We start from the raw sequence: 27,650 nt of genomic DNA, 5'->3' as shown, positions 1-27,650 counted from the left end.
TTGGGTGGCTCAGTGGATTGAGAGTCAGACCCAGAGATGGGAGGTCCTGGGTTCAAATCTGACCTAGACTTCTAGCTGTGTGACCCTGGCCAAGTCACTTGACCCCCATTGCCTACTAGGGTGTTACAGTTAAAAGAGTTGATGCCTTAAAATGTCATAGTTAAAATAGTTGAGGTTGTAAACTGTAGTGAGTAAAATAGTGGAAGATATAAATCATGATAGATATAAGAGTGGGTGAGTAAATTTGACCGCAGAAATATGTTTTCACTATAGTGTCTTGTTTTAAATCAAATATAAGGTGGTCGCCAGGGAAATATTCCCAATTATGAATATACTCAAGTCAACTGGGTTTTATAGAGATTTTAATTAATAATACAATGAGGAATTAAAGAAAGAGAGAAGGAGAGAGAAAGGGAATTAATGAGAAAAGGATAGACCAGCCCAGGGTAGCCCTGGCCAACCCAGGCCTAAGTCCTAAAAGAAAAGATCAATCAGTCAGTTATCACTCACCATAAGATCTGTTCAAGCAAGGATTCTAATGACACCAGGCCAGCATCATCTCAGCTGCTTTCACTAGCTCAATCCTTCATCTGAATGTTTCAGAATGAGTCCAAGAGTGTCTCAAGAGAGACCCTTCAAGGCAACCTTTCCCAGATGACTGTACCCAGAGAGAGTTTTTCGTCTCCTTTTAAAGGGCAATTTCTCCTATGTCACCTCCCCTAGGTCCTTACATCTACCAATCACAGTAGACATTTTCCAAAGGACTGGCCATTCTTAATTCACATTTTGTTATCGCCTTCTTAATTCACATCTTGCTCTTACCTTTTCTGGGTAGACTAAAACTTCTGAGTAATTCACATCAAGAAAGCTCTGAGTAAGTTTTCACCTCTTTGCTCCTTGTAAGTTCACAAGTTGCCTGACTTTTATAGGTACTTAGCACCCCTTTCTAAAAATAGGCATGGCTTAAGTATGGGTTTAAGTACTTTTCATTGTTCAGCAAGGAGTTTTTTTTTTCCCCTAAAGCAGTCTTAAGCACAGGTGGAGTAGAGGTCTTCCCATTTCTGATCTAAGTAGAGGTCTCACTTTCCAAATGGAGAAAGGTCCCAGTAGGGAATTGTCCCAATGAAAAATTCCCCAATGGGGAATTTTTTAACATTCACAAGTCTGAGAAATTTCAAGATTCACACTAGCCCTTACCACTCTTCTGTCTTAGAACCCATAAACAGTATTGATTCTAAAATGGAAGGTAAGGGTTTTAAAAAAACTTGTAATCTTAGAGAATTGCCCAGCAGGGGTGATATGTTTTGCCCCAAGACAAGCAACTAGGTTATATCACAGAAATTACTTAAAACCATATTCTCTATTCAGGCTACCTTTCTAGCCACTATATAATGTTCTGTTTTTTTTTTTTTTAATTCTAATACACTTCTCTCATAATTATTTTTCAATTCATTGCCTTTGGTTAATTTCATTTTGATATTTTGATACTATTGTGATGTAGTTACAGTTATAATTTAACCAAAAAATTCCAGTATTTCCTTTGTGTAGAAATTGAGATGTTTAAATGTGGTTGTTTGATTCTTTTTTGGATATTTGTGTGTTCTAATATTTGATACAAGTTATCTACTTCTAAGAATATGAAGCAATAATAACTAGTATTTTAAGTGGTGCTATACAAATTTAGTGTTCTTTAAAAAAATATCTTCTTTGGGAACAGCTGGGTAGCTTAGTGGATTGAGAGTCAGGACCAGAGATGGGAGGTCCTGGGTTCAAATCTAACCTCAGACACTTTGCAGCTGTGTGACTCTAGGCAAATCACTTAACCCCCATAGCCCAGCCCTTACCACTCTTCTGCCTTAGAACCAATACCCAGTATTGATTCTAAGTCAGAAGGTAAGGGTTTTTTAAAAATATGTATTATCTTCTTTGATCCTTACAGCAATCCTGTGAGATTAGTACTGTTATAACTTCCATTTCACAGATAAGAGAACTGAGGATGCCAAGTTTTAAATGACTCACCCACCTCTTTTAATGTTTAAAATTCAAAGTTTCCTTTTTGACTCCCTTTTTCAATCAAAGATAAGAATTAAGAAACTTCCAAGGTAGTGTCCAGTGGTTTAGCCTCATGAAAACTGACATTGCTATCATTGAAACTGAAGTCATTTTTTCTTCTGCGTGTGTCTTATTTCAGTCACCTCTTGGTTTATAACTCCATTCCAAACAAAACTGATTATATTTTCCTACCCTTCCCTATAGGTGGCACTAAAAGAATCCAAATTAAAGGAGAGAAAAATCTAGTTTGGCACATCAGAAGTATTGTGGAATCAATCAACCTTTGGCTACATCTCTAACTCAATGAGTCAGAAGCAAGAAAAATAATATTTTACTAATGAATTTTAAGTGAAAAGGGGACAGTAACAGATAAAATTTTATATAGGAAGCTACTTGCCCTGCTCTCAACTTGGGATAATATATATTACTTTGATAATTTTAATAAAAGTTATAGGAGCAAAATGCTTGGAAACTTGGGTAAATTCTTCATGGGACAAGGAGATAAGCAAATGTCTGAAAAAGTGAGTGGAAGATTATATGTTGAGAGATATCCAGTTAGCTTCACTACAAACTATTTAATGTTAAATGACCTGGAGAAAGGCCAAGGCTTAGCACAATGACAAATACATATTAAGAACTCAATGAATGCTTATTATGTGACTTTGGGTCCCCAACACATTGGGTGTCCCACTGATGTGAGGACTTTAGAGGAAAACAAAGACAAGGTATGCATGAGATGAACTCTCTAATAGAATGGAAGCTATTTGAAAGGTTAATTTTAGTTTCCTCTGTACCTAGGACAGTGGCTGATGCATAAAAGGTTCTTAAAATTGTTTATTAAATTAAATTGAAATGAACTCAAGTAAAAAGAAATTACACTAAAAAGTGATAACAGAACCTTCAAACTACCAATTTAAAAAATCTCTCCCTCAAAAACTACCAAATAACTTCAAAATAGCCCATTGGTTCTTTTTTCTTCCTTTTGCCCCAAAAACATATTTATTTTTTATATAGAATATTTTTCCATGGTTACATGATTCATGTTTTTTCCCACCCCACTTCCCTTCCTCCTCCAGGAGCTGACAAACAATTCCCCGGGGTTATATATGTATCACTGTTCAAAACCTATTTCCATATTATTCATATTTGTAATAGTGATCTTTTAAATCCCAAACCCTAATCATATCCCCTGAGAACCATGTGATCGATTCTGTGTTTTTCTTCTGCATTTCTTCTCCCACAGTTCTTCCTCTGCATGTGGATAGCATCTTTCTCATAAATTCCTTGGTGTTGACCTGGATCATTGAATTGCTACTAGTAGAAAAGTCTGTTACATTTGATTGTGCCACAATGTATCAGTCTCTATGAACAATGTTCTCCTAGTTCTGCTCTTTTCATTCTGTATGAATTCCTGGAGGTCTTTCCAGTTCCACAAAATAATCCTCCAGTTCATCATCAGCACAATAGTATTCCATCAGCACCAATGGTTCTTTATTTAATTCCCTCAGGCCACTCCTCCAGCTCCCATTAATATGGACATGTTGTCTCCTTAAAGGGTAGCTACATCCTTTTCCACTTAATAGTTCTAATAGAACCTTAGTGTCATTCAAAAAGCTAGCATTTTTCCCATTGTCAAACAGATAGCATCATTTTGTTTTTATCTTTTTAAATGGATTTAGTGAGGACATCAAATAATTGTAATTGCCCCTCCCTACCCCATGGGGGGAAAAAAAGGATCCTTCATAAACCAGGGGTATACTCTCCTATTCCATTGAATTAATAAGATGAATAGGATCAAACATTGAAGACAAAGCTAGTAGGGAGGAAACAAGGAACACCTAAAAACCCCTGTGGAAGTCATTTTATCCCTTTACATAGTATCCTTATGAAGCCCTCCTGAGTTGTAACTTTGTGCTGGATTCCAAGAGTTGGTGCCTTCTGAGAGTATGTGACTAACATTTCTCTCGACCTCAAGGTCTCATGTTCCCTGAAGTAACCCTTCCCCAAGTGCCTCATTGTCCCTGGTATGTTCCTCAGCTCCTAAAGCAGAAGTTGTCCTCAGTTAAGCCTGATCCAGAGATATTACTAGTGACATACATGGAACCTACACATCAGTCATACTTGGTTTGGACCTGATCAATTCTCTCTCTAGACACTCAGTTGCATAAAAGCAGAACATGACAACCACCAACAACAAAAAGCCACACATTTACTCACTATCACCATGAAGGCCAGGAAAGAGATAGGCAAGTGTATTTCCTCTTTAGCTATATATGAACATCAGTCCTGAGACTTGTCACCCTCCATAGGAGATGGGAAAAGAGAGGTGTAGACTCTCCTTTTCTCAAGAGACTACTTCATCCTTCAGAAAGAATATATTGGACCCACAGGTTCCATTTTCTTCAATAGAATGGTAAAAAGAGCAGAGGAAGGAGAAAATAGAAAAACTACCCCCTCTAATCCTCATGAAAAATAGAAGCTTGGCTCCAACTCTCTGGTTCAATAATGACTGACTCAAAGACTTTATTTTTATGCAAAAATCAAGAGATGTAATTTTCTCAATATTCTCAATATTCTCAATAAATTCCCAAATATTTCCTGTTTCATTAACCTCTCTGTATTCATTGGCTCAAAGCCTATCCATACATTGTGATAAGATTATAGGAAAGTTCTTCAATAACAAGATACTCTATTGATTAATTATCGATGAGGGTTAAACCCTATGTTTACATGTGTGTTAATATTAAGACATAATATAATTATGTGTAATTTAAATATTTAATGTCTGGATGTATGGCATGTGTGTATGCATATACATGCATACATAAATTAAACTATACCCATTTCTGGATCTCTTAATAATACTATTTACTACTGAGTTAACTGGATCAATGCTCTATTTAAATATAAATGGAATAAAAGATTGGATTTTTGTTTTGTTGTTTTCCTATTGGAAGTTTTTTACAGCAAAACAAAGTACAGAAATTGTGCATTCCTTACTGATGCAAGATAATCTGGGTGCAAACCCCATAACTCAAAGACCACAACTCAAGACCACAGATTAATCACTTAAAAACCCTTCATTTTTCTCAGGAATAATTAAAATAGGGATAATCAGAGCATCTATCTCAGAGAGATGTTGTGGGAATCAAATGAGATGATTCATGTGTGCAGCAATATAAGGGTAGATGGTAGCACATTGGATAGAAGGCTTGTCCTGAATTCAGGATGTTCTGAATCCAAATCTAGCCTCAGACACATTTACTAGCTATGTGACCCTAAGCAAGTCACTTAATCCTTGTCATGGTTTTCTTATCTGTAAAATGAGCTACAGAATGAATTAGCAGACGACTCCAGTATCTTTGCCAAGAAAACACCTAAGGAGCTCATGAAGAGAAGGTCATGAGTGAACAACAATAACAAAGTCAATATGGACTTCAGGGATATTTTTCTGTAGTTTAATGATCCATTTCTATTTGAAATTGACTAGTTCTCTAGTCCAATCCCATCTTTCTATAGCTACAGTAAGTGGGAGCCAGAGTAGTGAAGGGACTTATCAAGGTCACAGTTATTAAGCTGTAAATTAATAGATTTTGAGCTAAGGTCCCCTGATCCTATCGATACTTCTCTTCTCACTACACTACTCAGGCTGATCTTGCTGCCATTGCCCTAGAAGGAATTCTCGTCTTTCTGGCATGCTATTTTCAGTAGCAATTGTAATGACTTCACAAAAGAAAGATTTGTGTTCCTCCCAGTGATTGAGTCAACAGACTGAAGACTTGGACTCATTTGAACCTGAGAAATCACCATTGTGATTTCAAAGCATCTACTCAGTTTGGCTCCTGTAGGAGACAAGGAGTTGACTAATGGGCTGGGGGGAAAGTATGGACAGTGAGGAGGGAAACTGAGCATCTGGGTAAGTCTGAAAGTCTAAGCACTAGAAAGGAGGCAGATGAAAGCCTCCTATGGGAACAGCAGGCGGTGAGGCAGCAAATCACAGATCACTAGACTGATTTCTAATGGACCAGCACAGGTAAAATATTCATCTTTTTGATGAGTATGGAGGACTCTTTGTAACTCTGGAGTTGAAGACACAGTAAAGATGACAATTATCATTCTTCAATAGGACAAATCCCAAGTCTCAAAAGGCCTCCAAAGGATGGCATAAAGTAATGCCCAGTGTTTGTCCTTGTCATTTGAGTATGTTCTTTGAACTCACCAGTTAATTTAAGGCTGAAAATGTGCTGATATTTTATAACATGTGGTAATTCCTTATTCTTAAGCTCCCTGCTACTTATTTTATTCTAGCCACCTCTTCGCTACCAAAAAAGAAAAGTACACATGCATTCAAAGATAGATGACCTCTCCTCTCAGGTAGAATTCTACACCAAGAATAGGGTAGATTAGAGGGCCCTCGAGGTTCCTACTCATTCTGACATTTTCTGATTCTGATTCTGTGAAATTCAGATTATTTTATATACAATTGCAGATGGCTTTGTGTTCAATTGCTTATTCCATTCAGTACTTGTTAAAGTAGCAACAGAATATGACTATTACCTTGTGAAAATATATTCTTTATACCAATGCATGATTGTCTAAGATCCTTCAGGGTTGGGGTGAGGGATACTCATAAAAAACAACACAGTCAATGACCAAGTCCATATGCGGTGGCTCTCATTCTCCCTTATAAATTGCTGTCATCATGTGATTGAAAATCTGTTACCCTAAAAAAACCCTACATATCCCAAGAACCCACTGACTTCCTGTCATTACAAATTTCCTGTAGAGAGAGGATAAAGGGCATGGACTTTGGAGGCTCCCTCTCTCTGATGTAGAATAAGCATTAATGGTTTTTGTGTCGATTAATCATTTCAGTTGGAATTAATCATTCCAAGATTTTGTGACCCTAATTTGGATTTTCTCAGCAGAGATACTGGAATAACTTTCCATGTCCTTCTCTAGCTCATTTTACAGATGAGGAAACTGAGGCAAACATTTTTTAAATGAATTGTGGAGAGTCACACAACATTTCAGTTAGAATTAATCATTCCAAAACTTTGTGACCCTAATTCGGATTTTCTCAGCAGAGATACTGGAATAGCCTTCCATGTCCTTCTCTAGCTCATTTTACATATGAGGAAACTGAGGCAAACAATTTTTAAATGAATTGTCGAGAGTCACACAACATTTCAGTTAGAATTAATCATTCCAAAACTTTGTGACCCTAATTTGGATTTTCTCAGCAGAGATACTGGAATAGCTTTCCATGTCCTTCTCTAGATCATTTTACAGATGAGGAAACTGAAGCAAACAGTTTTAAGTGAATTGTCCAGAGTCACACAACCAGTAAGTATCTGAGGTCAGATTTGAACTTGGGTCTTCCTGACTCCAGGCCTAGCTGTATATCCACTGTGCCAATTCCCTGCCCCCATAGGTTATCAATGTTCAATCCAATTCAACAAACATTTATTAAAGTGGAAATAAATGTGTGCCCAGCAGTGTGCTAGACCCAGATGCCTAAAACAAAGTAGTCTCTGCCCTGAGAGAGTTTCCATCTAGTAAGCTCTGATAACCACTGCCTACAGTAGCCCAAATCATCAATTTCTTTTTCATCTCTTTGCTTTGAACTAAGTACTGCTTGAAGTTTGGGAGGATGCACCACAGACACCCTCCTCATCAATCCACTTAGCTTTAGCACTGCTACGAGGGGCCAAGGTATCCCAAATGAATAGGTTCATGAATTCAAACTTAGTTTAACCCACTATTATCCCTATACTGTCTCTTTTTTAAGCTTTTAAAGCCCTTTTTATAAGATTCATTGGATATTACTGAAGCTTCTGTGCTCTAAGAATTAGCCAATCTGACTTCTTTCTGTTCTTCACCAGCAACAATTAAAATCCTACCTCTGTGCCTTTGCCTTAGCCTTCCCTCCTTCCAATATGCATTCCCTTTCTACCTCTGCCTACAGAACTCCTCTCTTTCTTTGGGCTGTAGCACAAGAACCACACTCTACCTGAAGCTTTGTCTAATCTGCTGTTGCCCTACTTGTTGGAAATATATAGAAACGCTTGCTTATGTTGGTTTATTTTATATTCTCTAGACCAGCCAGCACAGTCGATGGAGTTTAAGGCTTTAAGTCAGGAAAATTCATCTTTCTGGATTTCAAGTCTGACTTCACAAACTTGCTGGATGTATGATGCTAGGCAAGAGACTTAGCAGTGTTTGCCTCAGTTTCCTGTGTCAACATGAAATCTAGAAACCCCCAACTTGTAACCTAGTAAGATCAGATGAACCCAAAGTTTTAGGACTAGCTGAAAAGCTGGAGACCCCAAAGTTTGTACTTAGCATAGGGTTAGCCCCACCTAACTGGGACTGTCATTTACTTTAGGGTCCATTATTCAGTCTGAAACTGCTAGCCTGAGATTCCCTTCAGGGTTGATTCTCACAGGAATGGGGAATGAGGACAAGCTTTGGGGTCTCCAACTTACAAGCTAGTCCTAAAACTTGGGGTTCATCAGATCTTACTAGGCTACAAGTTGGGGGTTTCTAGATTCTGACACCTCATTCACAAAATAAGCTAGAGAAGGAAACAGCAAACCACTCCAGGAATTTTCCTAAGAAAATGCCAAATATGGTCATCCTCATAAAGTCGTACATGGCTGAACAACACCAAACCTAACATTTTTCTCCTTCTCAAAGCAGGCGATCAAAAATGGCTTTCTCCTTCATTATCTTACCTTCAGGTATGGGGTTTCCATGGACATTTATTTTTTAAAGCAGGGAAATTAGAGCAGAAAGAAAAGAGAACAATCTTGGTTAATCCTCAGGTAAAATAGTCAGTTCCCCAGCTAAATGTTCTTTATACATCATTTTCACAAGGTAACCCAGAATCTTTCAACTTGACTTTCCAAATGAGCAAAATGAGTCACAAGTAGCTGGCCTAGAGAGTTAGGAGAGCAATAATATTCAGAGACCTCAGCCCGATCACAGACCACATCCAAACCAGACAAGTAAGAATCAGCTTTGACATCTATTTGTTTGGGCCCAAAACTGCTACCATGTCAATGTTGACATGAAAACTTAAAGAGAGACTCCAATTTTGGGGACTTGGGAAAATATATATTAATACTGTCCTCAATCCTTAACCTCAGAATTAATTGAATTTCATTGCCTTAACTCATCCAGTGAAGAAAGAAGACTACTCTCTCCCCTCCTCTCTTTTAAGGCATCACTATTAAGGAATCCCAACACCTTTGGAAATCTAGCTAGAACTGAAATACATAAAAAAGGTAACTCTAAAATCCCCCAGAAAACCTTTAGCAGAGAATATTATTCAATCCATTTCCATTAACCAATCATTAATTGAATATTCATTTTGAGCCAGGATCTTTGCTAGACCCTGGGTAAGAGAAAGACAAAAAATAATAATAATAATAAAAAAAGGAAGCCTAGGACGAATAAAATAAATTGAGTCACTATGTTTTAGGAGATCAGATTTCTCAGAAATTAACAAGCAATTGATGGGAATGTGGTTGAGTGGCTAGGATTTCCTCTTAACCTCTTCTCAAATTACAATTTGCAAGTCTAAAGGTTTATTTACTTTTCAAGAGGATTCTAATTCTAGGCAGTTATCTACAATTATGTCGTACATTAAAAATGCAAATTATTTTTTTAAAGTGGTGAAAGAGAAAGGAGAGTAATTTATGAAAATGTTTTTGATATAAAATAAATATATAATGGGCAGCTGGGTGGCTCAGTGGATTGAGAGTTGTGGGTTTCAAAATTAATAAACAATAACTACATATTATATTTTTAAAGTTTTGTTAATAATTAGTAGGGCAAAAGAACTAAGAGGAAGAGGGAGGAGTTAAAGCCACTTAAATACAATCACACAAAATGTGGGGACACATGAAAAGGGAATTTTGGGAAATTCTAAAGGATTTCTGGGAGATGAGGCCCAAAGGCTCAAAATCTCCATTTATACAGTGTCAGGCCCAGAGATGGGAGGTCCTGGATTCAAATGTGACCCCTACAATTCCCAGCTGTGTGACCCTGGGCAAGTCACTTAATTCATTGACTAACCTTTACCACTCTTCATAGTATTGACTCCAAGACAGAAGGTAAGGGTTTTTAAAGAGTAAATAGATAAAATAATATAAAAATAAAATAAAATATATACATGAGTAGCCTAAGTTTTAAAAGACTCCAAGATAATATTACAAGGAAAGAGTACTGCCTCCTCCACTTGTGCTGTAACTTTGGGAAAATTTCTCAATCATATTCTGTCTCAGTTTTCTCATCTGTAATATAAGAATATTAGTAGAATTCACCCTATGCTGTACAAATACTGTAAAGATAAAAATTTAGAGAAATTGAGGCAGATAGAAATTAGTTCTCTCTGCAAGGAGTATTATTTTTATGAGGTTTATTAAAGGTTAAGGATTTAAAGAAATGCAGAATAAGAAAGCATGTGTCTAGGCCCAGGGGCCTAGGCAACCTCACCTACATTGAGAAAAGAGATGGAAAAGATACTCAATAACCTCCAAATGAAATTGGACATAGCTAGTTATTTAAAAATATTATCTTGTAAAGGTACCCGTGAAATTCACCACGGTGTCAAAAATGTCATCACAAGTTAAGAATATCTGCTGTGGAGTTTTATGACTTTGAAATTCTACTTTTCCTGTCATTTTGATTCCATTCTGCTTTTATCCTTTTTTCTCAAGGAGCTTAGGTTATCAGAGGGAGGATTGAAAACACACACATCCAAACAACTTACTCAGAGTTCTGCAAAATGATTTGAAGAGAGAAAGAGGGTCCAGATCTCTAAGAAGATTAGAAAATAGGTTCTGTATGTATGTAGTGACCCGAGAATCATCCTCTTTTAGAAATGAGTGGGTGGGATGAGGAGCCCTACAAGATATGGCAAGGGAGACAGAAAGACAGAGGCAGACACTGAGAGAGAAAGATTGAGAGAGAATTGGGAGAAAGAGGGAGGAGAGAGAAAGGGGGAAAGTAAGGAAAAAGGAGGTTGGGAGCAAGAGACAAAGAGAATGTGTTCTATACAGGAGGCACAGTCCCCAAAAAGGAACAATGGAAGGAGATAGAATGCTCTGGGGGGTGGTATGTGGGCTATTTTCGATATTTTCTTTTAATTTTTTTTCTCTCTTCACCAACTATACATTTCAATCCTTGTCATTCTTTTAAGGACTGACATGGGAGCTGTTCAGCATTTTCCAGGGGATAATGTAATAGGATATGGCAGAAGACGTTGACATGTCCCTTAAAGCACACAAAGCTGACTAAACATGGAACATGTGGTTTTCCTTAACTTCTCCTGCCACTCAGAAAACTATGGAGAAAGGAGAAAACTGTGGAGAAAGGAGGACTCGGTGACAGGTTGCAGCAGCTAATTTCTGGGAGGCCAAAAAAAGTGGGACTATATATTCTGGCAAAATTTTGTCAGCTATTCCTGAGCACTTTTGATCTCTTTTCTTATATATCTGAATCCCCCAGACTAGAAGAATTCGAAAGACTGCAGCATCATTGTCCTGGTTAACCTGGACTACAATCCTGAATCAGTAAAAGTATACTGAATGTTACAAACCAAAAGCATTTTGTTATTTTTGTTTGTTTGCTTTGATTTGGTTTATGGTAAATATAGGTCATATTTTAGACAACTAAAAGAATCATGTTGAATCAGTGGAAGCTATTGTCTACCCTAGAGAGATAAATTGCTATAAAGAGAAACCTAGATGGCCAATCTCAAATTAAAATGCCATATTCATTGGCTAAAAGAAGGAGATTATAACAGAAAGAACATTACTTTTGGGAAACTTTTCTTCCAGGCCTTGATTTATCACTGAGGCAAATCACTTGCACTACCTAGATTAGGATTAGTGGATAAAGTATTACACTTAATTAAAAAAAAACAGATTATTTACTGCAAGGTTAAATGATTACTGAAGCTGAAATTTAAATTTAAATTTAATGAGAAGATGGGACTCATCAGAAAAGACCCTAAAGCCAAGAAACATTAAAGGCAAAAGGAGAAGGGAACAGTAGAGAATGAGTTAGATAGAGGGTGTCATGGAAACAAGGAACTGGAATTTAGAAAGACTTCTGGAGATAATGGAGGATAGAAGGAGTGCTATAGTCTATGGGGTCATAAAGAATCAGACATGACTGAATGGATGAATAGAAGCAACATCAAAAATATAAAGTACTAGACTTCAAGTAAGGAACACTTGAATTTAATTCCTTCCCAAATTATTTCTCTGTTTTAAACTAAGTCACTTAAACTCTGCCTCAATTTCCTCATCTGACAAATGGGGATAATGATAGTACTACCTCACAAGACTGTTACAGTGATTACCTTCTGTTAATTATTTCTTCCCCCCCCTCCAATATAGCTTATCAATAGAGCTTACCTTTTATCTCTTTGTTTATATTCTGTCTCTCCCATAGATTGGACAGTAACCTCTTTGAAGGCAGGAACTGTTGCAGATTTGTGGTCATTTTGTTTTGCTTTGTTTTGTTTTGTTTTATGCCTAGTACTTAGCACAGAATCTGGAAACTTTTAGATACTTAAAAAAATGTTTATTGATAAATTGATTGATTAAACTATGCATTGCTATTCTATTAAGACTTGTTATATTTGTGTGGACAGCTGGGTAGCTCAGTGGATTGAGAGCCAGGCCTAGAGATGGGAGGTCCTGGGTTCAAATATGGCCTTAAACACTTCCTAGCTGTGTGACCCTGGGCAAGTCATTTAATCCCCCATTGCCTAGCCCTGACTGTGACCCTGGGCAAGTCACTTGAACCCCATTGCCTAGCCCTTACTGCTCTTCTGCCTTAGAACCAATACACAGTATTGATTCCAAGTTGGAAGTTAAGGGGTTAAAAAAAAACAACAAAACTTGTAATATTTCTAAATATAAATCCAATTTTGCATTTTATTATACTTGCTAGCACCTTCGAAAATAATTTCTTTGGGACTCTACTCTGAAATCAAATGTTTATAAAATTCAAAAGTGCTTTTTGCCCCATTTATTCTATTCCTAATAGTCCAAATCAAAGCGAATGGTATTACTTACAGCAAGTGATTAGCCATGACAAAAGAAAAACTAACCCAGCTCCTGATTTAATAATTTACTAATTGTTGTTCTCTGTTGAATTCATTAGCCTGCAGGCAATACTTAACAAGTTTGCTTCCTTTATTTAGCTCAGATAATGTTGTTCAGACATTCAGTCTTGGCACTCTCCATGACCTCATGGACCAGGTCCTTCTATTCTCCTCAAAGTCCCCCCAATTTCATGTTCATTGTTTCCAAGACTATTTATTCATCTCATCTTCTTCTGTCTTCTTTTCATTTTGCCTTCAATCTTTCCCAATAACAGGGTCTTTCCCAATGAGTCTTGTTTTTTCATCATGTAACCAAAATGTTTAAGCTCAGGTATTTGACATTCTAGCAAAAAGTCTGAATGCATTTCTTTAAGTATTGACTCATTTGTTCTCCTGGCTGTGCAGCAGTAGCCAAAGGGCATGTTTCTGAATCTAGAAGGTACTGAGTGAGTATTCCCCATCTTGAGATGTCCCTTTGGGACAGCTTAACCTAGAGCAAGAATAGTCTTCTCCCCCTTCTCATGAGAAAAGTGTCTATGCATTTTGGCTAGCATTGTAAAGGAATCATTCTGCAAATACTGGCATCTTGTGAAAATGCCATAATAGCTAGAAATGGGGGTGGAAGGGCTGGAATAATTCATTCTGCAACATTTGAGTGGGGGTTATTTAATTTGTAGCATCAAAGATATTAAGCTGGGAGTCATGTAGCCCAAATATTTCACTTTAGAGATAAACAAATCTGAGGTTCAGAAAAACGTATTGATTTGTCCTGGGTCACAGCTATAAATAGTAGAACTGTAATTTAAATCCATGTCTTTAACTGGGCACCATTGCACCTCTCTGCCTCACTACATCATTTTACTATATATAAATGGTCCCAGGAGGTAACATATATGTGCCAGTGTCAATTTTGGTATTGGAAAATATAATTATCATTAGTAGCATTTTAAAAATATATATATCAAAGTTGATCCATTGCCATGGAAAAGAATTATTCAATTTACCTATATACTAGTGGTTATTATGGTGCAAGATTCCCTACCTCCTTATATATCAACTCATTTAGAATAAGCATATTAAGGGGGAAGCTGGGTATCTCAGTGATTCAGAGCCAGGCCTAGAGATGGGAGGTCAAATATGACCTCAGCCACTTCCTAACTGTGTGACCCTGGGCAAGTCACTTGACCCCTGTTACCTAGCTCTTACCATTCTTCTGTCTTGGAACTGATACACAGCATTGATTTCAAGATGGAAGGTAAGGGTTTAAAAAAAAAAAAGAAGAAGCCTATAAGGTTTCCAAGGACAAATTGTGTTGATAAAAGATTTGATTTTTAAATCTCCAAATGATTGAACATGCCATTAAGGGGATTGTAAAAAAAAAAGTTGAGTGGTATTTCAAATTGGCCTATGGATTCATTTGATATAACATCAAAAAATTATATTCTTTTTTGTGCCACATTTTAGGAAATGTATTGGTAAGCTGGAGTGTTATCCAGGCTGGGTTGGAGAAAAAAATCATGCCTTTTAAGGATTAGTCAAGGAATCAGGATATTTTAGTTTGGAGAACAAAAAAAATTGGTAGTCTTTACTGGAGGTATGGCATTGTAGTTCAGAATGGCATCTACAATGCCATAATGGAATTGAATAAATATTTAATTTGGAGTCTACGAATTTGAATACGAATTCTGGCTTCTCTCTTAATAACTATGTGACATGGGAAAACTTCCTTTACTTTTTAATTTTATTTCATCAATTTAGAACATTATTCCTTGGTTACAAGAATCATATTCTATCCATCCCTCCCCTCCCTGTACCCTTCCTATAGCCGACATGCGATTTCACTGGGTATCACATGTGTCCTTGATCAGAAACTATTTCCATGTTGTTAATGTTTGCATTAGGATGTTCCTTTAGTGTCTCCATCCCCAGCCATATCACCCTCGACCCATGTAATCAAGCAGTTGTTTTTCTTCCCTGTTGCTACTCCCACAGTTTTCCCTCTGTATATGGAGAGTGTTCTTTCTCATAGATCCCTCAGAGTTGTTCAGAATCACTGCATTGCCACTAATGGAGAAGTCCATTATTTTCCATTGTACCACAGTATGTCAGTCTCTGTGTACAATGTCCTCCTGATTCTGCTCCTCTCACTCTGCATCACTTCCTGGAGGTTGTTACAGTCTCCATGGAATTCCTCCACTTTATTATTCCTTTTAGCACAATAGTATTTTGTCACCAACAGACACCACAAACTGTTCAGCCATTCCCCAACTGAAGGGCATCCCCTCATTTTCCAATTTTTGCCACTACAAAGAGCACAGCTATGAATATGCTTGTACATGTCTTTTTCCTTATTATTTCTTTGGGTTACAAACCCAGCAGTGCTGTGACTGGATCAAAGGGCAGACAGTCTTTTTTCGCCCTTTGGGAATAGTTCCAATTTGCCCTCCAGAATGGTTGGATTAATTCACAACTCCACCAGAAGTGCATTAATATACCCACTTTGTCTCATCCCCACCAGCATCCATTATTTTCTGTTGTTATCATGTTAGCTAATCTGCTAGGTGTGAGGTGATACCTCAGAGTTGTTTTGATTTGCATCTCTCAGATTATAAGAGATGTAGAACACTTCTTCATGTGCTTATTAATAGTTTTGATTTCTTTATCTGAGAACTGCCTATCCATGTCCCTTGCCCATTTATCAGTTGGAGAATGGCTTGATTTTTTGTACAACTGATTTAGCTCTTTATAAATTTTTGAGTAATTAGACCTTTGTCAGAGGTTTTTGTTATGAAGATTGTTTCCCAATTTGTTGCTTCACTTCTAATTTTTTGTTGCATTTGTTTTGTTTGTACAAAAACTTTTTAATTTAATGTAATCAAAATTATTTATTTACATTTTGTGATTTTTTTCAAAATCTTGCTTGTTCTTAAAATATTTCCTTTCCCAAAGATCTGACAGGTATACTATTCTGTGCTCACCTAATTTACTTATAGTTTCCTTCTTTATATTCCATTCATTCACCCATTCTGAGTTTATCTTGGTGTAGGGTGTGAGAAGTTGATCCAACCCCAATCTCTCCCATACTGGCTTCCAATTTTCCAAGCAGCTTTTTTATCAAATAGTGGATTTTTGTCCCAAAAGCTGGTATCTTTGGACTTGTCATAGAATGTCTTGCTGAGGTCACTTACCCCAAGTCTATTCCACTAATCCTCCTTTCTGTCTCTTAGCCAGTACCATATTGTTTTGATGACCACTAATTTATACTATAGTTTGAGATCTGGTGCTGCAAGGTCCCCTTCCTTTGCCTTTTTTTTTCATTCATTCATTTTCATTCCCTGGATATTCTTGATCTTTTGTTCTTCTAAATGAACTTTCTTATGGTTTTTACTAATTCAGAAAAAAAAGTTTTTTGGTAGTTTGATGGGTATGATACTAAATAAGTAAATAAGTTTGGGTAGGATGGTCATTTTTATTATGTTAGCTTGTCCTACCCATGAGCAATTAATGTTTTTCCAATTGTTTAGATCTAGTTTTAATTGTGTGGAAGGAGTTTAGTAGTTGTGTTCATGTTATGTGAGTTTATTTTTCATTCTGCAACTTTGTTAAAGTTGTTGATTACTTCCACTAGCTTTTTAGTTGATTCTCTAGAATTGTTTAAATAGAACATCATATCATCTGCAAAGAGTGATAGCTTGGTTTCCTCATTGACCATTTTAATACCTTCAATTTCTTTTCCTTCTCTAATTGCTACTGCTAGTGTTTCTAGTACAATGTTAAATAATACAGGAGATAATGGGCATCCTTGTTTCACTCCTGATCTTAGTGGGAATGCATCTAGTTTATCCCCATTGCAGATGATGTTGGCTGATGGTTTTAGATAGATACTGTTTATTATTTTTAGGAAAGACCATTCTATTCCTATACTTTCTAGTGTTTTCAAAAGGAATGAGCATTGTATTTTGTCAAAGGCTTTTTCTGTGTCTATTGAGATAATTGGGTGATTTTTGTTGGTTTTCTTGTTGATATGGTCAATTATGTGGATGGCTTTCTAATATTGAATCATCCTTGTATTCCTGATATAAATCCCACCTGATCATAAAGAATAACCCCCATGATCACTTGCTGGAGCCTTTTTACTAGTATTCTATTTAAGATTTTTGCATCTATGTTCATTAAAGAGATAGGTCTATAGTTTTCTTTCTCTGTTTTTGATCTTCCTGGCTTTAGAATCTGTAACATATTTGTGCATTAAAGGAATTTGGTAGAACTTCTTTGCTTATTATGTCAAATGGTTTGTATAGTATTGGGATAAGTTGTTCTTTGAATATTTATAGAATTCACTTGTGAATCTATCAGGCTCTGGGGATTTTTTCTTAGGGAGTTCTTTGATGGCTTGTTCAATTTTTTTTCATGATATGGTATTATCTAAGAATTCTATTTCTTCTTCTGTTAATGTAGGCAATTTATATTTTTGTAAATATTCTTCCACATCACCTAGATTGCCATATTTGTTGCTATATAAATGGGCAAAATAGTTTTTAATGATTGCCTTAATTTTCTCTTCATTAGAGGTGAGGTCTCCCTTTTCATCTATGATACTGTTAATTTGATTTTCTACTTTCCTTTTTTTTATTAGATTAACCAGTACTTTGGCTATTTTGTTTGTTTTTTCAAAATACTTCTAGTCATATTTATTAATTCAATAGTTCTTTCACTTTTTATTTTTATTAATTTCTCTCTTAATTTTTAGGATCTCTAATTCAGTTTTCATCTGGTGGTTTTTAATTTGTTCTCTTTCAAGTTTTTTGACTTGTGTGTCCAATTCATTGACCTCTGCCCTCCCAAATTTGTTAATATATGAACTCAAGGATATAAATTTCCCCCTGAGTACTGCTTTGACTGCATCCCATAGATTTTGAATGGATGTCTCTTCATTGTCTTTTCCTTCGATTAAATTATTAATTGTTTCTATGATTTGTTCTTTTAAACAATTTTGTAGAATCATATTATTAAATTTCCAGTTTTTTTTAATTGGCTCCCATGTACCCTTAGTGATTATTAGTTTTATTCCATTATGATCTGAAAAGGTTGAATTTATTATTTCTGCTTTTCTGCATTTGTTTGCCATGTTTTTATGCCCTAGTACATGGTCAGTATTTGTGAATGTACCATGTACTGCTGAAAAGAAGCTATATTCCTTTTTGTCCCTATTTATTTTTTTCCATATATTTGTTAACTCTGTTTTCTAATATTTCATTCACATTTCTTACCTCTTTCTTACTTATTTTTATTTTATTCATCTAGATTTGATAGTCATAAGTTCAAGTGTCTCACTAATATAATTTTACTATATATTTCCTCCTTCAACTCCACTAGTTTCTCCTTTAGAAATCTGGAGCCTATACCATTTGGTACATACATGTTGATTACAGATAGTTCCTCATTGTTTATATTGCCTTTTATCAGGATGTAGTTACCTTCCCTATCCTTTAATGAGATCTATTTTTACTTTGACTTTGTCAGATATCATGTTTAGAACTCCTGCCTTCTTTCTATCATTTGAGGTCCAATACATTTTACTCCAACCTTTAATTCTAAACTTGTACTTGTCTACCCACCTCATGTGTTTTTCTTGTAGACAACATATGGTAGAATTTTGGTCTCTAATCCGCTCTGATATTTGTTTTTGCTTCATGGGTGAGTTCATCCCATTCATCTTCAAAGTTATGATTGCCACTTGTGTATTCCTCAGCATTTTGATATCCTCTCCAAGTTCTGTCTTTTCTTCTTCTGCTATGTCCATTTAAACCAGCGGTTTGCTTTTAATCAGGCCCCCTAACCCCTACCCTTAATATGCTTCCCTTTCTTCCCCCTCCTTTTTTGCACCCTTCTTATTTTTTTATGGTCTGTTAAATTCCCTCCCCCTCTCTTTCCCTCCTTTTTTTCTACTCCCTGCCTCCCTCCCTCCCTTAATTTTCCCTTCTCACTTTCCCTGTAGGGTAAGATAAGGTTTGATACCCCAATGGATCTAGATGCTCTTCCCTCTCAGATTTCATTTCACTGAGAGTAAGGTTTAAGTATTACCTATTAGCACTTTTCCCCTCTTCATTTAATAGTATTCTACCCCTTCCCTTCCCATGTGCCTCTTCATGTGGTATAGGTTATCCTATTTATCTTATTTCTTCAAGTTATTCTTGGTGCCATCTTCTATTCCCCCCTCCCTTTTTCTTTTTCTTTTTCTTTTTTTTGCATATCATCTTATACCACTTATTATCCAGATCTCTTCCTGTGAATGATTCTTCTAATTACTATAATAATGAAGATTATTTTTGAGCTACAAATAACATTTTCCCATATATTGATATAAATAATTTGATTTTATTGAAGCACTTAAAGAAGAAAGTTTGAATAAAAAATTGTTCCCCCTTCCCCTCTCTTTCTTATTTATCTTTTCATGTTTCTCTTGATGTTTGTGTTTAGATATCAAACTTGCCACTTAGTTCTTGTCTTTTCTTTACAAATACTTGGAAATCTTCTATTTTGTTTAATACCCGTACTTTCCTTTGAAGGTATATAGTCAGTTTTGATAGGTATGTGATCCTTGGTTGAAGACCAAATTATCTTGCTTTTCTCAATATCATTTCCAAGCCTTGTGATCCTTTAGTGTGGAAGCTGCCAGATTTGTGTAATCCTGATTGGTGCTCCTTGATATCTGAATTATCTTTTTTTTGGCTTCTTGTAAAATTTTCTCCTTAGCTTGGAAGCTCTTGAATTTGGCACATTCCTGGGAGTTGTCTTTTGAGGATTTATTGTAGAGGGTGTTCTATGAACTCTTTTGATGTGTATTTTGCCCTCTTTTTCAAGAACACCAGGGCAGTTTTCTTGGATAATTTCTTGTAGTATGATGTGAAGATTCTCTATAATTTCTGACTTTTCAGGTAGACTAATTATTCTCAAATTGTCTTTTCTTGATCAGTGCTCCTGATTCGTCATCTTGTCAGTGAGGTATTTTTATGTTTTCTTCTATTTTGTCAGTCTTTTGACTTTGCTTTATTAATTCTTGCTGTTTTTCGAGATCATTGCTTTCCAGTTACCTAATTTTGGTCTTTAAGGCCCAGTTTTCTGCTATAATCTTTTGATTTTCCTTGTTGGTTTGTCTACCCTGATTTTTGTGGCTTGCAGCTATTTCTCCAATTGGGAATTCTTGTCCTTTAAATTTTTATTTTCTTTTTGAACTATTTCCCACTTTTTGTGACAGAAGATTTCCATCTTTTTGGTAAGCTCCAATTTAAATTCTTCAGGCACTTGTGGACAATTTCCATTTTGGGGGGAAGGTTTTGGTGCATTTATTTTTATTTCCTCTTCTGCTATTTCTTGGATTTTTCCTCTGTTGATATTATCCAGAGTCAACCCCTTTTTCTTGTTTTTCTTGGTGTTGGAAAGTTTCTCCTGGTTACTATTTGCTATCACTATGGTAGTTTTTCCTTCCCTTTCTAGTCATAAATCTGAGTGAGGAGGGAAGACTCTCTGTGTTTGGAGCTAAGGGATTAGGATTTTTGCCTGAGGCCAGCTCTCAAGTCTCTTAGCTTCTGCTATTTGCTGCCTTTCTCTGTGATATCTCCCTGTGGCTGCTCACGTTCTGTGCTCCTCAACCTGCTGGGCTTTCAGGTTTAGCTGCTCTCAGGGGCAGGTCTTTGGTGGTCTTAGTCAGTTGCCAAGGACATAGAGGTACCCCTCACTTGCTCTAGGTGTTCCCCTCACTCACTCACTAATTCTAGTGAACTGATTCTGACTCAGGCTCTGTAAGTGGGTTTGGGGAGGGTGGATCAGCTTGCGTTTTGGTGGAAACTTTTTCACCCCCTTATGGTGTGGAAATGCCTAAATCCCATGTACCTTAAATGCTGCACCCTACTGTAGAGTCCCTTCATTTATATGTATTTGTTGTTTTTTTTTTTTTGGTCTTTTGAGGTAGTCTATATTGGTAGGTGTTGAGGAGAAGAGTCCTGAATCTATACTGCCACCATTTTTACTCAGAATTCTCATTTCCTTTACTTTTTTAGCCTTGAATTTCTCATCCAAAGAATTGGGGAATTGGATTAGAAGACTTTTAAGATCTTTTCCTAATAATTCTAAATCTAAGATAATAAGAAAATGAAAAAAAAATCATATGGGAAAGAAAGTCAGCTGGTTTGGAATTTGTTTTATTCATTGTTGCTGTTATTTATTTGTTTTTATTTTGGGATATTTCCTTTTGTTGATTTCTTTTCTCCCCACAAAGGACCAAAAATAGTGGGAGGAATTTGTTGGAAAGAAACCAGTATAGGCTAGGTATCAGAAAATGAATGGTAACCATGAACAACTTGTTCAACTAGAAATTGACTGACTCAAAAAGGGTAGCTTCTTCCTCACTCTCTGAATGACCACTTGTTGGATATTTTGTGAAAGGGCAGCTTTTCACCTATGGGTTGTACAAGATGACTTCTGAGTCTTCTTCTATTAAACATGTTATGATATTAATTATATATAAATTACTTCTATACATATTAGAACTGGAATCCATTCCTGAGAATACAAACCAATATCCATTATTTTTCTTTTAGTGGTTCCTTTTTCTTCCTACTGGGAGAGCCTTTCATCTATGTCAGTTTCATATTATACTTTATAAAATAGAATAAAACATTTTCTCACCTTTCCTCCTTATTGTTTTAACTCTAGACACTAGCAAACAAATTAGGTGAAAGAAATCTAAGTTTTTCCCTGATGGCAGATTCCCCAGGTGGTATGGACCATGAAATAGTCCTCATCTTCGTTCCTGACACATTGAAATCTATTCAGAACTTTTCAATTTGAGTCACATACTATTGAAAAGACATTGGATTTAGCTCACTAGATTAGATTCAGTGAAAAGAGACTAGATTCAACTTTAAAGCTCAATAAAATTACTTGCTATATTGTTTCTGCTGATTTGTACTAAGGACCAGGGAAAATTTTTCAGTGGAAGTTCATTTTTGACATTAATATGTAACAGTCTAGACAGTGATTCCCAGTCCTTCAGGAGTAGCTTTGGAATATAGATGATGGCCTACTTTTACATAATGATACATCTAGCAAGGGTTTGGTTATGATTAAGTTAGATTTTCTCCATTTCAATGAAATTACCATATCTTTATTATGCCGAGAAGCCCACTACTGTCTCCTCATTCCGGCTTTCTCCCACACACTACTGACTTCATAACATGCTAGCCGTCTCCAAGTATTTGCAGGGCTGCCTCAAGGAAAAGAAATTACTAGTCTTCCTGCACTTGGCCCCAGAGGACAGAACTAGAATTAATGGCTGGAAGTTGTACAGAAGCAGAATTAGGTTTGATATAAGGCAAACCTTGTTAAGAATTACTTATCCAGATGTGGAAAAAGCTGTCCCCAGAGGATACAATGAGAATGCATTTTCCATCTTTGAGTGTACGGAGGTTCAGGCAGGATGCTCATGGGCTACAGGGCTGATTCTCGTCCATATATGAGTTGGTCTACACTGCTTTGAAGGTCCCTTTGGCATCTGATGTTCCATTATATTTTAAAAACAGAGAAATTTGATGGGAAGTTGCTTAGCCCAGCATTTCACTGGTAATAAAAGCAACAATAAATAGGATTAATAATTGAACTATGCCACTGAATGTGAACTGTTAGTCTATTGATAGATTTTTTTGCAATTCTTAGCATTTCGGCGATCTTCTTAATGCTAATGTATGCTCACATTAATTAGTGTTAATGATGATAGTAATGATTATAGGATCATAAAGATACATATTGATAGTCAGAAGTAACCTTTAAGGGCTCTCATTTTGCAGAGTAGGAAACTGAGGCCACAGAGTTTAAGTTGACTTTTTTAGAATCACAAAACTAGTTAGATTCTGAATCAGGATTCAAACATGACTCTTCCTAGATTCATCTCCAGGACTTTAGCCAATGGGCCATGGGTAATACTGCTGCTCATGGCAATGTCACAACAGGATGATGACAGAAAACTCTAGAACACTTTAAAGGAAACAAAAAATTTTACACATATTTTCTAATTTGGTCCTCCAAAAGTAGGTAGAACAATTAACTATATTGTGTTGATAAGGAAAAGGGGACCCAGAGATATCAAGTCACTTCATGCAGTTAATGGATATGCAATTCAGGATACAAACTCAGGTTCTTATGAATCATCAAATATTAGAGGAGAAAGGGACCTTAGAGATCACTGTCTTCTCTTTCTTACAGATGAGGAAAAATAAGGATCTATAACTAATTCACCAAAAGCCACACAACTAATTCCCACCATATCTGTGGTATCCTCATTCCACCCACCACATAGAATTATTGTGAAGATTAAATGAGATGATATTTGCAGAGTGCTTTACACACTTCCTGGCATATGAAAGCTAAGCCACTTTCCTTCCAATTCTCAGTGTCCTTTGGACTCTCTCCATGGTGCTTTGTGACTCTGTTGGATTTTTGATCCCTAATATTTGAAAGTGATGCAATATTATAGTAGCATATAAGTAGGATTATAGTAGAATATAGTAGCAATTATACTATGTAGACACCACAAATTCAAAATATTATTTTGAACTTTGGGGGTTTAAATCAAGGCTGAAAAAAGGAAAAACTTTCAGAAAAGACCCTTGTTTGTAGTTCTTGACTTTCAAAGGTTCCAGGGCACTTGATAAATGGTACAAATAATAAATGAAAAACCACCAGAGGAAACGAGTTTTCTGGTTATCATAGTTTCTTAGACTCTGAGAGAACTTGACTGATCAAATTTAAACATTTAAATGAAAGATCAGAATATTGCATCAGAAGCTTGCACCCAAACCTATTTTCAATGAAAAGGTTTACCTGCAATCTATTACTCTTAATCATGCTATGTGACAAAATACCATGTGGTGTCTCTGGGTCACCTTCATAAATTCTGTCCTTATCCTCATTGCAGACCTCCAATGATACCTTTGAGATTCCTCTCACGTTGACTGGAACAGTTGTATTGAGGAAGAGACTTAATTATGAAGATAAGACCCGTTATTATGTCATCGTTCAAGCTAATGTAAGTATTTCCCATTGATTTACACTGAACTGCAACATTCCCTTTAAAAAAATGTGAGTGTATGTGTATGCACACATGTGTTTGCATGAGCCAGGCATATGAAGAATTCAAACAATATTCTTTGAAAGATATAACAAAAGGGCAACAACTAGAGAGCATATGGACAAAGGGACAGGCCTGAAGACAGGAGGATATAGCTTCAAATATGGCCTCAGACATGTCCCAGTTGTGTGATCTTGGTCAAGTCACTTAACCCTGGTTACCCATGCCTTGCCTCCATTCTATCTTAGAACTTATACTAAAACAGAAATTAAGGGTTTTAAAAGAGAGAAAATTTTAGCAAAAGAAATAAAACTATATATAACAATTATAAATATCTCTGATTATTAAAATCTGTAATATCATACTGAATTTCTCATCCAAGCTTTGCTTGAATGTGTCTGATGTGGAAAATCATTATATAATTATATAATTTGCATATAAATTATATAATTATATTTTTGAAGCCAAAAATTATTTTAAAACATGTTTAACTTATATATGTGTGTATAAATAGACAGACAGATAGATACACAGAGACAGACAGACAAATAGATAGATAGATAGATAGATAGATAGATAGATAGATAGATAGATAGATAGATAGATAGATGGATAGATGGATGATTGGATAGATAGACAGATGGATAGATAGCCAGGCAGACAGATAGATAAATGGATGGATAGAAGGATGGATAGACAGAAACAGATAGACAGACAGACAGACAGACAGACAGATAGATAGATAGATAGATAGATGGATAGATGGATAGATAGATAGATAGATAGATAGATAGATAGATAGATAGATAGATAGATAGATGGATGGATGGATGGATGGGTAGACAGATGGATAGAGAGACACAGGCAGACAGATAGCTAGATAGGTTTAAACCTAATATATGCAACTGTCTAAATGAAAATTTTGCAATTATTACATAGAATGTATATTGCCTGAGTTTAGGAATTGCTTCATTTTTGTCTGTATCACCAATGCCTTGAAAGAGCTTGGCACATAGTCATTCCCTAATAGATGGTTGCAAGTTTGATCTCTGCTGAGTTTGTATTTAAATAACAATTTCAATGAATGTTGTGGTCCTATTTTTCCAGTGAATCTCTCCAAATGTCCTGCAGGATTTGTTCATTTTCCTTCATTTTCTTCTTACATATTCATAATGCTCATTATGTATTATGGGATGCTATTTTATTCCTGATTTGAATTATTTTATAAAAGCTTTGCTACATTTCCTTTTGTTACTCATGTTTTCCCCAACTTTAATTGCATTATAATATCCCATAGACTATAAGCACATATTGCTAATAAGCATTTGAAAATACGTAAAAGCTTCCAGTCATCTAAAAGATGTAAATTAAAACAAACTTCAAGGACTTTTTAAATTCCAGTCAAATTGGCAAAAATAATTATAAGAAATGAAATTCTATTCTGGGAAGGTTATACAGAAAACATCAACCCACCAATTATTGATAGTATTGTTAATATTACTTCTATGACTACTACTAATAAAGCAACCCAGCAACATGCAGTAAAATAACTCTTTCCTTTGTATCAATAAATCCATTGTTCTCTTTAATATCCTTAAAATATATGTCTATATCTCTTCTTGCTCTGTGGACTACAGTGGCTCCCTATGACTTCTAGGTTACATACCAGCTCCTCCGGTTCACAGCCTTTTATGAACTGATTGCAACCTCACTTTCCCTACTTATTTCCTATTAGACTCTTGCACACACTCTATAGTTTGGTTAAAGTGGCCTTCTTGCTTTTTCTGCTAGATGATATTCCATCACCTAACTCTAGATCAAGTCCTGTAATGCCTTCTCACTCCTACTTCTTATTCCCTAACTTCCTTTAAAACTTGACTCACCTTACAGGAAGTCCTTCCTGAGATCCCAATCTCCTAAGGCTATCTCTTTCTACTTTTCTTCTCCCTCCCCACTTGCTAATGTTCAGTCATTTAGTCTCCACTTTTAAAAAATGTTTTGAAAATTTTATTTTGTCAATTTAGAACATTATTCCTTGGTTACAAAGAATCATGTTCTTTCCCTTCCTCCCCTCCCCCCACCCCTTCCCATAGCTGACATGCAATTCCACTGGGTTTTACATATGTCCTTCATCAGAGCTTATTTTCATGTTGTTGATGTTTGCACTAGGATGATCATTTAGAGTCTACATCCCCAATCATATCCCCACTGACCTATGTAATCAAGCAGTTGTTTTTCTTCAATGTTTCTGCTCCCACAGTTCTTTCTCTGGATGTGGATAGTGTTCTTTCTCATAAATCCCTAGGAGTTGTTCAGGATCACTGCATTACCACTAATGGAGAAGTCTAGTCTCCACTCTTCATGACTCCATTGACCATAGCACACTAGTGTATCCATGGGATTTTTCTTGACAAGGATGCTGAAGTGCTTTGGCATTTCCTTCTCCTTCCCCAGATTACCTCCTAGTTACTTTGAATATAGTTTGCGTGTATTTCTAAATGGACACCTTGTTTGCCCCCAATCACATGAAATCTTGATCATAGAAATTGAATCATCTTTGTTTGCAATCCCTAGTGTCTCCCACAGTACTCAACTTCAATAGTACATACTTAATAAATGCATCTAACTAATGGTGGTTTGGGATAGAGCCTGACAATATAACTAAAATCAACAGTGAATAAAAGCTATCTTGTTCAAAGAAATTCAGAGTAATGTTATTTTTAATTGCTCAGTTTTTGGAGAAAATGAAATATTCGACCAAAGAGCAATGTTTGAAGCTTTGGTGGTATTTTAACCAAAAGCTGAAGTCAATCAAAATGATTGTTTGATATGTAAATTAAATAGGAATAATATGTAGAATTTGATAAGAGGTTTCCTAATTATCATATAGGCTTCCATTCTTGTTTTCCTTTTCTTTCCTCTAAATCGCATGAATTTCCCTTAATTTAAGAAAGAAAATTCTCAACTTCTAGTCTTGTTCTCCAGTGCACAGATGCCATACTCATTCTTCGTTTCTAACCAATAGAGGTTAATGCTAAAGAAGCTAATAAGATCAAGTGGGTTCTTGTCCCTCAGGTCGGTGCTGTTCCCTGGGTTGGATAGATTTACAAACTATTAGACAGATGTTTAGAACTCTCATGCAGGAGAGAGCACAGGAGATGGGTACCAGCATTAATCAGGAAGCTTGAACTAATGTCGCATCCCTGACATACAGAGCTGCATGTCTCCAGACAAGTCAATTAAGCTCTCAGTGCTTCAGGCAGTTCTCTAAGACACAGGTCTGCATCGATACAGGAAGTTTTTATTTGTTGGTTCTCTGAACTAATATAATAACAGGTATGGATTTCC

At 36.1% G+C, this 27,650-nt stretch overlaps 1 protein-coding gene across 2 annotated transcripts in view; it reads left to right on the top strand.

Annotated features, from left to right (window-relative positions):
* The window catches only part of PCDH15 (protocadherin related 15), a 1,570,906-nt gene that overhangs the window by 980,141 nt on the left and 563,115 nt on the right, over positions 1-27,650 (top strand). For both annotated transcript variants that reach the window (XM_056795634.1, XM_056795629.1), the window contains one exon: positions 24,150-24,260. In XM_056795634.1, the coding sequence (XP_056651612.1) occupies positions 24,150-24,260 (111 nt within the window). The remainder of the gene's footprint in view (positions 1-24,149; positions 24,261-27,650) is intronic.

This window comes from Monodelphis domestica, chromosome 1 (genome assembly GCF_027887165.1).
Source record: "Monodelphis domestica isolate mMonDom1 chromosome 1, mMonDom1.pri, whole genome shotgun sequence".
Taxonomy (NCBI): Eukaryota; Metazoa; Chordata; class Mammalia; order Didelphimorphia; family Didelphidae; genus Monodelphis; species Monodelphis domestica.
The sequence above is the reverse complement of the archived record's forward strand: the minus strand, read 5'-3'. Positions and strand labels throughout refer to the sequence as shown.